Source organism: Chenopodium album, chromosome 16, assembly GCF_948465745.1.
Source record: "Chenopodium album chromosome 16, dcCheAlbu1.1, whole genome shotgun sequence".
Taxonomy (NCBI): domain Eukaryota; kingdom Viridiplantae; phylum Streptophyta; class Magnoliopsida; order Caryophyllales; family Amaranthaceae; genus Chenopodium; species Chenopodium album.
In genome coordinates, this window is record NC_137849.1 from 33,942,831 (window position 1) to 33,955,446 (window position 12,616).

The 12,616-nt window shown below is 38.0% G+C and overlaps 1 protein-coding gene across 1 annotated transcript; it reads right to left on the reverse strand.

Annotated features, from left to right (window-relative positions):
• Positions 1-9,067: 9,067 nt before the first annotated feature.
• LOC145584110 (uncharacterized) lies at positions 9,068-9,885 on the reverse strand. The gene is made up of 2 exons (XM_081641035.1): positions 9,839-9,885; positions 9,068-9,773 (listed from the first exon to the last, which is right to left on the reverse strand). The coding sequence occupies exons 1-2, from the start codon at positions 9,883-9,885 to the stop codon at positions 9,068-9,070; spliced, it is 753 nt and encodes a 250-aa protein (XP_081497161.1).
• Positions 9,886-12,616: the final 2,731 nt, after the last annotated feature.

Consider the following 12,616-nt stretch of genomic DNA (forward strand, 5'->3'; position numbering starts at 1 on the left):
AACTTCCTTCTTCTTTTCAACTAGGTCGACCTTCACTATTAGTGTGTCCTTTTTAGCTCGAACTGTCACACCTTTAGTTGAACTTTCACCCCTCTCATAGTTCTTAGGTTGCTTCTCCCTATAAACCATCTTTTCTTTACCCTTTCCTTTCACATAACTCTTCTTCTTAGGTATTATAGGAGTCTTAAATTCAATCCCTTGTGTTCTCGGACCTAGACGATCTTTAGGAGGCGCCTTCTTACTTCCAAGTCGTCCCTTCACATCAAACTTACGTGATCCGACTCGCTCCCTCCTAATTCGAGGATTCAACCATGCCTTGTATGCACTAGATAAGGGGGGAGGAGCTTGGTTGCTCGTAGAAACAGTCCACATAGGCCTTCCAATCCAATAGGTCTCATACTTGTGAACATTACTTTCATGCAATGATACTTCACGGGGACTATCGTTATAGCGTGGAACTACTTGTTCAAATCCATATTGTCGCATCAATCGGGAAGGGCAATAAAAAGTCAACTTTAACATACTAGGAACACGACAATACGGTGTATCATTCGTCCCAACCATCCTAGTGAGCCTCCACCAAGGCACTACCCATCGAATGGAAATTCTCTCTTTGCAAATAATACCTTCCAGTCATCATATGACATATTTGCAGAGTAATTTTTCTTCCTACGAACTAGATCGTTGGGACCATATTTTTCAATTTCGTCGGGGGCTTCAAAGAGTTCCAACTGCTCCATCAGCCAAATCAGCAAATTAAAAAAACAGGAGCGCCATGACGCGGCAGGGAGTACCGTGTCGCGGCAAACAGTACCGTGACACGGTGCTTGCCACGTGTCACGGTGGTTATCCAGAGTGCATCTTTACCTGCAACAGTACTAGAGAGCCCTTCCTGATGGCTTTCCGGTCAGATTTTTCTTCGTCGAGACCACGCAACATTTCTCCAAGGCAAGTAGGCATAGGGGATCTTCTAGATTCAACATGTTCAAGCACATATGCTAAACTAGCATGTCCTACTCTACCGTTTGCAAATAAAAGTTTGCTAAACATGCAAAAAATATAAGCCCTTCTACGATATACATGATATAACTCAGAGACAGGATGATTAAAATATAAATTTGCAAGCTTTTCTAGATCTACTTCATTACCACACACAATTCTATTTAAATCTGGATCTGTCAGATTTAGATGACGTTCAAAATCCTGGTAATAATATTCACGCAGAGTAGGCATTGCAACGAGATTTCTAGCAGGAAAGCAAAAGATAGCACCAAATTCTTCCGGCAGCGGATAGATTTCATCATAATCGAACTTGAAACAATGAGTTTCCGGACTCCAATAATCTAAGGCTGCTCTCAGAAAATCATGTTCAATTGCTACATGCCTTAGTGTTAATAAACCTCTGACATGAAACAATTCTAGTTCTCTTTTGTCTGAATTAGTCAAAGAATATGACTAGTCACGCAATGTATTATCAAAATTCTGAGACATTATTATTGAAATGTGAAATTTTAACTATTTTATGTTTCGTACTTATGCATATCACGAATTAACTGGTCGTAATATATAGTCAAAAGCGTTCAGAAACGCGAAAAATCTATCCAGTTACACGTGCAAAATGCACCGCTGCAATATTTGTGCGCTGTGACATGGGAAATTCCACCGTGTCACGGGACAGAACGCCGTGACGCGACAAACTGTACCGCGATGCGGTATATTCTAACGTGTCACTGTGGTCACTCGATTTTTAATTTTTATCCTTGACCTATTTTTTCCAGATTTTTGTTGTATTTTCTTTCACCATTTATCCTTCAATCTCGTTTTTCGAGAATTTTATTCCTAATAAAATTCTCCCTTTATTTTATTTTTATTTTTATTTTCTTTTTCTTTTGGGAAAGTTGTAAAACTTGTCCCATTTTTATTTTTTTTTTCTTTTTCTTTTGGGGAAGTTATACAACTTGTCCCATTTTTTTTTTCTTTTGTGGAAGTTGTAAAACTTGTCCCAATTTTTTTTTTATTTTTTTTATTTTGTTTTTGGGGGAAGTTGTAAAACTAGTCCCATTTTTATTTTCTTTTTTTTGGGAAGGTCAGTACTCTCCATTTACAAAAAATAACGTTTTTTTCGCGTCATTAATAAATACACAATCACACACAGCCAGTCTAAAGCACACACTAACATGCACACTAATTCAGTAAATAACGTCAAATATATAAAGTGTGAATAAAATATACAAAGTGAGTCAGGGTACATAAATAGCGTCAAGTGTCATCTACCAAGTACATAATGAAAACCCTCAGTCAAAACTGCTCAGATCCAGAATTGGGATCAGTGTCATCATGAGACCGCGAGTAAGAGAATGGCGGACCAAAAAGACTCTGCATCATCCGAGTACGAGGAGTAGCGTCCCTACTAGTATGAACAGCTCCAATAGAAGATGTACTCAAAGCAGGTCATGTCCAGCTGGTAAACTGCGTAGGCTGACTCCAAGATGTAGGAAGCGTCGGTGGAGGCATCGTCCTAGACAATGGAACTGAAAATAAGCCCTGGTCCATAGGAGTAATGACCGGCCTAAACTCAGGCTGTGAAGGCTAGAATGGCTGAGAGGGCCGAGACTGCTGCCACTGAGTCTCCTGAAATGGCTGAGAAGGCTTTGCTGCTACTGAGTCTCCTGAAACGGCTGAGAAAACTGAGATTGCGGCCACCGAGTCTGAAGCCCCTGAAATGGCTGAGAAGTCTGAGGCTGCTGCCGCTGCGTCTAAGAATGCTGACGAACCTCAGGGGATCGTCTGCAGTGACTAGGCTCCTCCTCGTCTGGGCCTTTATGCCTCGAGCGTGAGTGAGACCTCCATCACCTCCGTCGTTCCTGAAAGACAAAATGAAAAAATGTCAGTGATGCAGGAAAAGGTAAACATGAGAAAACAGATGAATATACCTCATGAGCATCGTCTAAGCCACTCTGACAACTCGCACCACGTCGTAGCTTGATGACACAATACTTTAAAGCATCAATCAACTTCATAAAGCCCATCATATCCGAATGTGTGACCTTAAACCAAAAAGTCAGTAACAAGCGGTAATAAGAAAAATGAAAGATATATCAGAAAGCTTACTGACTCGAACTCATCAGGCAGGGACTCCTGCGCCTGTCTGAAACCCTCCGGTGCATCAGCAATATGATCCTCTGTCATGCTAATCGGCCCCGGGTAACGAACGGGCTGAGGCGGGACCTCGATCTTCCCCCTACGACAAACAGTCGTCTATAACACGATCGAATAATCAGGTTATTCGACGGTTTAAACAGGGACTAAGCAAAATAAAATTCTAAAAGAAAAGCAAACCTCAGGAAGACGGGGTGGAGGAGCCAAGTAAGGAAGCAAGTCCTGAGAATAATCGCCGTCCATGCACACCAACTCCTGCTAAGGAAAATGGTAGTGCTCCCTTCTATCCAACAACTCCCCTAACAAGCGTGAGTGCAACATAGACTTTGGCGGAGGCAATGGCACAACAAAGCGATCAGCGTTGTGCTGACGAACAACACGCTCTCCAAGGTACCAAACAAAGCATGATATGCCAAAAAGACAATACGGCACGCTGAAAGCTCTAAAGCCTCGGGAAGGTCGACCATGCCAGCCCAAGGCCGATATTGGATCTCGACAGTAATCTGAAAACCATAAGAGAATGCAATGAATGCCGAAGAATAACATCGAAGTAAAAGTTAATACACTGCGAAATCGACCCTTACACCAACAGTAGAGGAGTGCCCCGACGCAGCAGCCCGCGCAGACTCGGTACAGACTCTACTCGTGACTCGCCTCGGTCACGCCAGCTGGCACCGATAGGAAAATCGTTGATCGCTCCGCGACGCCGTCGAGGGGCTAATCCTGGAAAGTACTCATAGAACCACAACTGCAACAAGAATAATCTTTAAGCATATGAGCTAAACCGGTAAAAACAAAACATGAAGAGGAAAAGATCGTCACCTCCACGACTCTCCACAGACCATAAACAGTAATAGAGGCTTGATCGTTCAGCTGCCTGCAGCCATGGCGCAACGACGAGAGTAGATCAGCATATCCAATATTAGCCCAACTGAAAGACCCTATCTCACCGATCCTGACCAGAGACGGCAGGTAGCAAATAAGCGCACGAGAACTCCTATCATGAAAAAGAGTCCCAGAAATAAGGATCAAGATAAAGATCCGTACTCGCTGCTCAGGTGTCGTCTCAGCTATGTCAAAACCATGGGCAAGAATAGAAGCCAACTCTGATCGCCCACTCCTAGGACCACCCCGAGGCACCGGACGAGTCCTGATATGCTAAACGACATGACCTAATAACTCCGCTACCTCACTCGCCCCCAAGTGAGGTCAAGAATCTGCCGTACAGGCCGCTTAGTGAAGCGCAAGCTGCTAATCATGCTGAAATCAAGAGGAGTCGCTGTCATCTCCCCCCAAGTGAAGTGGAAAGTGTTGGTAGTATCCCAAAAATACTCCAACAGGGCCCGCACAACTATCGAACCACAGCCCCGGGGGCTGCGAAATCCCACAACTGCTGAATAAAAATCTTCCAAACCAGCAGACTCCCACAAGGCGTTGGTGGTAGGATTCCCTGTGATGATCCTGTATAGCCGGGGAATCAAATCTCCAGCTCCTGAACCATGATGGCGAAGCACACCATTGACTATTCCGAAAAGCGGACGGTGAGAAATATGGTTCTCATGACAGAAAACCAACTTGTCTGGTGTCCACGAAGGTGAAATCCACCTACCCATACTCGTAGAGGGGCGACGCTCAGTCTCTAAAGCATCGTCTATATCCTCGGGAACCGTGGAAGTGTCCTCTTGGAAAGCCTGACGCTGACCACGAGTAGAAATATCTCGATCTCGTTGTCTAGGCATGCTATTATGTTCAAGCAAAAATAAAAATCTAAATACTTAGCATCACTTCCTAAGTTATTTAGTTATTTATTCAAAAAAATAACTTAACAGCTGCCTCAAGTTGCACTTTCTGTTATACGCTAAATTTTTACCTCAAGGCTAGAAATTAGCAAAATAATAGCATTATTTCTGGTATTTAGTTTCTACATGACAAACTAATACTACAGTTCTCTTAATTGCATGGTACTATGTTCTCCATGACAATATAGTACATACACAAAAACAAAGCATGTTTCGAAATTGCACAAAAACAATAGATCGGCACATCATGGCATATTTTACAAGATCTACAACCATTATATCATCATTTCAAGTGCAAAAGGAACAACAAGAACACCATTTCACGAACAAAGTAGTACCAAAATGGTGATTTGCTCATTTCTTCACCAAATCATGCAAACTTAGTCTCAAATTGCTCACAAACTGACATGCATTCATATACAAGCTAATTCATGGCAAGAATTTCGACATAAAAGCTCAAAATCAAAAATCCCTAATTTGATTTTTCAAGGGTTTTCATAAGAAATTACTCATTTGAAGCAAAATTAAAGACAAAAAGCAAGGAAACTTACATAGATCCTTGTAGATATTTGAAAATGAGGAAGCTAGCAAGAGATTTGAGTGAATTTGATGGAGAATTGAGTGAGAAAAGCTCGAAAAATCCGGCGAAACAGCAGCAAAGACAGCAGATCGTACACCGTGACACGACACTTTAAGCCGTGACATGGTACCGCACGTCGTGTCGCGGTACAGGTCCACGGGACGCGGCAAAAACGGCGGTAGCAATTGTAGTGAACTCGAACAGCAGCAGCAACGGAGCCGAAAACCTTCTCAGATACACCTCAGTTATGCCGCGACACGGTCAAAAACACCGCGACATGGTATGATGCTTCGTGCCACGGTACAATCCTGCCATGACGCGGTATTTTGAGTAAAAACAAAAATAAAAAAAAGAGGAGAAGAAGAACGAGAAGACGAAAAATGGCGAAAAAGTAGCAGCAAAATGAAATGAGGAAGAAGTAGCCATGGTTTTGAATTTAAAGGCACTAAAAGCAAACCGTGAAACGGTAATTGATGCCGTGACACGGGGACAAGTGTCTTATCACGGTGCAGTCCCCACGTGCCGAGATAATTTAGCAAGTCAACGGGTGCACTAACCAAGCACCGTGTCACGCAAAACTACGCTGTGGCACGTGGATTACTGTCGTGTCACGGGAATCTACCACGTGACACGTGTAACCTGCACCCCCTGCGATCAATCAGCAGCCTTGACCAATTCAGCAACATGAAAAAAAAAGAAAAAAAAAAGAGAGAGAGCAGATCACCCCGTGTCAAGGTATATCACCCCGTGTCACGGCAGATCACCCCGTGTCACGGTATATCTTCCACGTGGCACGGTTTGCATGTGTGACCTGCCCTTTTTGCAGCAAATATTCCTAGAATTTTTAACTGGGTTTGGACGAATTTCCGCAGCTTTTGGACGGTTATTTTCTCATCGAAAATACGCGGAAAATTCTAACTGATATTTAAATGGTACCAAAATTACAATTTTACCCCTAGCAAGCATCAAAGTCACATTTTTGACATTTTAAGCACCCAACATGGTCGGATAGTCGACTTGAAGGTGTGAATCATCTACGGCCCACGTTCGGGGACAAGCGAACCAACTACAGCCCACGTTCGGGGACAAGCAAACCATCATCATTTCACGGCAAAAGGTTCTCAATACACAGAGACTTGCAATCTCATTAGACAAGTTTTTCCTCAAGCATGGAAAATTATCGGTCGTTGTCACCTCTCAAAGCGAAGAAGTCAGCGATTATATCAGGTATCGACTTTCCTCAAGCGTGGAAAGTATCTCAATCGGTGGATTTCTTCAAGCATAGAAAGCCACCAAATTCATATGTCGACTTTCCTCAAGCATGGAAAGTATCTCAATCGGTGGATTTCTTCAAGGATAGAAAACCGCCAAATTCATGTCATCATGTGTCGACTTTCCTCAAGCATGGAAAGTATCGTCCGGTAGATTTCTTCAAGCATAGAAAGCTACCAAACTTATCAGTCGACTTTCCTCAGGCATGGAAAGTGTCTCAACAAAACGTCATCCGGTGGATTCCTTCGAGCATAGGGAGCTACCAAACTCATTTGTCACCGATACACTGGTGTCAGATACACATCCTATCCCTTTACTCTTTTATTTGTAGAACTAACATTTTTCTGCATGTATCGGCGTATACAAAGTGATTTAGGATCACAGAATGTCTTGAATCATTCTCCATCCCTATCGACTACTTTGACTATCGTTTTCGAAACTGACGTTTCTACAAACTTAGTCAAAGTAGGGGCTTCTATAGACACCTAAAAATGTCTCCTCGAAACCAAACCCGATGATGAACAACCTTTCACCGCCATTATTAGTCGGGTTGAGCATTTAATCCCGGGAGTGCTTAAAATGCATATTCAATCAAACTCAGTTCATAAAATCAGTCTTAATGTTTAGTCAAAGCATAGTCCAATTTTCATTTTGGCCCAAACCTTTTTTATTCATTTCATATTATTTATTATTTTAGCCCAATTAATAATAATAAACCTAAATAGCCCGAAATTATAAAACGACACTTAAAAATGCTGAGCGTAATTAGGGTTAAAATGAATCTGGACGTAAAAATGGAAGCAGGGTCCACCGCGTCACGGCAACTTGTGTCGCGCCACGGGAACTGTTGCCACGCCACGGCATATTTTCCCGTGCCACGATGCATATACCGTGACGCGGGATTGTTCTGTGTTTTCTCCGTGTAATCCCTAAACGCGTTTTATCCTCTGTAGGTCTGTTTTTGTCCCGCGTTACACCAAAGTACCCCGCGTCACACTAAGGTGTACCGTGTCACGGCATATTTTGCCGTGTCGCGGCATGCTGCTGACGTGTCACGACATTATTTTTAGGGTTTTTATCTTTTTAGGGTTCCGTGTGTTCCCTCGGCTCATTTTCTCTATAAATACCCCTCATTTCTGTTGTTCGGGGCATCAATTAAAATTCTCTTCTCTCTTCTATGATCTAACCTAAACACTAGCTTACCTTATTCTTCCAAAATACATTCCTTAAGCACTCCAAGGAGTCCGTACTTTACCCTAGGTTCTGTCCTTAAACCAATGCGTGAAAGGTAGAACTGTTTGAGGGTTTGGCCCTAAATCAACTCTATTTAATTTAATTTTAATTATTGTTTTATTATTTCCTTGAAGTTACTAACTTGTTTATTGTTTTATAGTTGCAAGCAAGCAAAATCAAAGTAAGAAATCACGTTCCTTTTATTTCTATTATTTTTCTAACAATTTTATATTGTTGAATTTATTGTTAAATTGCTTCCAATATTAATGTTGATTCCATTATTATTGATTACCATATTGCATGTTTAGAGGGAATATGTAATTGAAAATCATGACTAATAAGATAATTTGGACAACCGGTTTAGGTTCCTTTTTAATCTTGTTATTAATCGAAGTGATCACGATATTTTAGAGTTATGTGTTGCATTAATATTTAACCAATTTAGCATAATTATAGTTTGGAGCAAATTGAATCTTTGTTTGTATGCCTTTGAGGTCGCATGAATCACTTTTCACTATAAGAATCGAGTAGAGGCCGATACGGGCGAATGTGACCCCATGACTCACTTCGTACCATCATCCCCGATCCTCCTTTCGTGGTTCCGAACCATATGGAGTTAGTAATCTCATGGATTATGAATGGGGTGTAACCTTCATGGGTCAATAGTTGTTGCCTTTTGTTGTCCCTTTATCGTGGTTGCCTTTTATAATCCGTGAACGGTTTACAAGTTCCTTAAAAACTTGTTGGCGGTTCCCTACTTTATTTGTCCCTAATTGTATTACGTCAATTCCCACTTCCTATGTGTGCCAAGCATATTTACGACATGCTTAATGTAAGCGCACTTCGAACGACGCCTACACCCTCACTTCCCTAATTTCCTTAATCAACCAAGTAATCGAAACATCCTTACCAAGGTTATCTTGAAGGTGTTAAGGAGGGAAATAGAGTCAGAAAGAAGAAGGATACCATGCTTCCCCTGTGCTTTTGCCCATTTCATCGCTTCAAGACATGCCCACGCTTCACACTATACCACTGATGAGGCCGCTCCACAGCTTCCCCCTTCAACCAACATGTTTGTCGAACTATTCCCAACGACTGCCCAACCAACCCTTGCCCTCGAAGTCCTTTTATCCCACGAACCATCAGCTTCCACAATGAAGTTGTCATAACCATTCTTGTCTCTTCCCAACTGCACATGATTAAAACCTGGGGAAATGACTAGGTCATTGCTCCTCATCACCCTGTTAGAGTTGTCTAGATTACACTTATGGGTGAAGACCTTGTGGTCTTGCATTGCTTGGGTTATGAATTCTACAACCAAACTAGCATTCCCATTTCCATTCTTGAAACATCTAGCATTTATTGATTTCCAACCCCATAAGGTTGCTATGAACAAAGCATTACGAGTAGTACCATACTTACCATCCTCGCTATGAAAGAGCAGGATATAGCTCTGGATCCACTTCCTCAGAGAATTGGAACCAGTAGAATCATGGCTAATATAAAGGGGGGAATTTCTCCAAACTTCCCTTGCCAGAGAACAATAATAGAAGAGATGTTGGCTGTCTTCCGGATTAGAGCCACAAAAGTCACAAATTTCATCGACTTGTAATCCTCTTCTTACTAGGTTGACCTTAACAGCAATACTATCATGGAAGAGTCTCCATAGGAAGAGTTTCCATTTTGGTTGGATGTCAATTCTCCAAATCAGCTTTACGAACTCTTGGTCTCTGATAGAAAAGGATGAGGGATTTAACCCCGCATCTTTCAAGAGATAGTAGTAACCTGTTTTCACCGTGTATCTCCCTGACGGGTGAAATTCCCAATAGGAGAAGTCGTCATCTCCTCAAAATCTCTTATTTTTCTTAACAAATGAGGGAATTATGGTAGGAGAATGTAGGAAGAATTATGGTAAAAAGAATTAAGGAATTACTTGGAGAAGTGAATAAAGAAATATGGAAACTTTTGATATTAAGGTGATTAAGAATAATAGAATTTAGGAAAGTGTGTTTGTTATGAAAATAATATGGCAAAAGAGATTACTTGGGGAATAATCAAAGATAAAGTAAGGTAGGAAAATAAGATGATCAAATCTTTGCGAGATGGAAAAATAAAATTAAGGAAAATAAGAGATTTTGAGGAGATAATTGAAAATACAATTTACCAAAATAAATCACCCAAAAATCCATCATAGTGGCTGAAATTTTGAGCTTTCCTAAGCTCATATTTTCGGCCCTCCCTTTAGATATTTTGGGAATTAATTTGCTAGTTTTAAGGAATTAAAAATAATTGTGTAAATAATATTTATTGTATAAAATAACTAATTAAGAAAATACCAATTATTCACTAAATAAATTCACTAAGAAAATCAGATTTTCTACACTTAGAAAATCCAAAAATCATAGCTTATTATTTAGGAAATTCAGACTTCCTAATTAAATAATTAAGATATAATTTTGATTAGTTAAAATATCCGAAATATATATAAATAATCCAGTTTTTAAAATAAAATAAATGGATAATAAATCTTATCCAAAATTCAAATATAATAATTGAGTTTTTAAAATACTTTTGGCGCCAAAATTCAAATATCATTTTGGCTCCAAAATTCAAATAGTAAAATAAATTACTAAAATACCCTTTTTAAGAGAATACTAATTAATTAAATAATCAGAAATACGTTTCAAAAATACGGGGTATTACATTAGCTTATTAGTAAATGATCATTCGCATATTAATGTACGAGCATTAGATTTTTGATATATGTTCATATTATGTCATCTCCATCAAATTTTTTCTCTAGACTTAAAGATTTTGAGTAAGAATTAAAGATTTTTTCTCTAGAATTTGTGACTTCTTATACTATTTTTCGGAAGTAAGTGAGTCTTATAATTGTAGTTGAATTATTTGTTTGATATTGTCTAATTTTGTGTTAAGGCATGATTTTATATTATTAATTGTTTTGGCCTAAAATTTTAAAAATTGTGTACAACTTGTTTTAGTTCTTATGATTGTTATGACTAATAATGGAAATTTCTTTTTTTTATCATCCATTCTCATATTGATAAACGCTTATTATGACCTATATATATATGTTCATTCACATATTAATTGGTGATCATTCGAATTTTGATAAATGTTCAATTGGATTGTTATATATGTACATTCTCATATTGAAAAATAGTCACTTAGATTTAAATTCACGTTCATTTCGTTCTCTTATTTGGAAATGCTCATGAGTCTCATTTGGATATTGATACTACATGCATGCATGAAAATTGTTTATTGATTGATGTTTATTCAAATATTAATACATAAATTGTGCATCCTTGCTTGGATATATGTATATTTACATATTTATATAATGCTTATATATATATGTAAAAATCATAAGGAATTATGAAATTATTTGCCACTGAAATATAGAGTATAATTGTACTAATTTTCATAATTAGTTGAGCTTTCGTAGAATTATTGAAATTTGAATTAGTTTATAATGAAAATGGCTTTTGGATAAATGTTCATTTTCATTTTGATAGATGTTCATTATGATATTAGTATATGATCATTCACATTCCTACCTTAGATAAGATCAACTAGGGTCCAGTCTTGAGAGAACACTACCCTAGTTTTGTTTGTGAAAATTCAGATATTAATGAATGTATAATGGTGTTTAAACAATTGTTCATTTGGATTTAAATACATACTTGTTTATTCTCATATTGAAAATAATCACATAGACTATATTAATACATGTTCAACTTCATATTAAATTAATATATACATACATTTTAATTCTAATATTGACATATGTTTATTTGAATATTGATACATAGATTTTTATTTGGATATGTGTAAATTCTTACATATATTAATGTATATTTTCACATATATTAATGTATGTTCATTCACATATCATAAAATGTTCAAAAATCATCACATATTGTTCATTCATCGTAGAAAATGTATTATTAATATATTACTTTATAGTGTGTTCAATTTCGAATTCGTTATTGTTATTCGTTCGTAAATGTTCAATTTTGAATCCTTATTACACGTACTTTTGTTTGGAATGTGTTCATGGTTGTTATTATTTTTTTTGAAAAACATGATCTCTTATTGTACAGGATAATCAAGCAAGGAAGTTGAAGGTGAAAAATATATTATGCTCATCGGATTATATTTTTCATGGAAAACACACAAATTTCATATGATTAGAGGTGTAATAAGGAGGATATATTTCTATAGACACTTTATTATACCAAATGTAACAATTAAGAATGTTCATTTAACAAGACACACATATATATATTTAGGATTGAATGGTTCACTTTCATGTTTATGAAACAATTACATGAAATAGAATAGAAATTTATTATTATTGTAATTAAATTAAATTTATTTTATATTGGATATTATTTTTTAACAACATTTTATATAAATCAATAGAATTCTTATATGTATGTATTTGCATAAACTTATTATCTTACTTACACAATTACACACTTACACATAGCTCTTGAAATGAATATTTGATGATATAAAAAAGAAAATATGTTGAAACATAAATAAA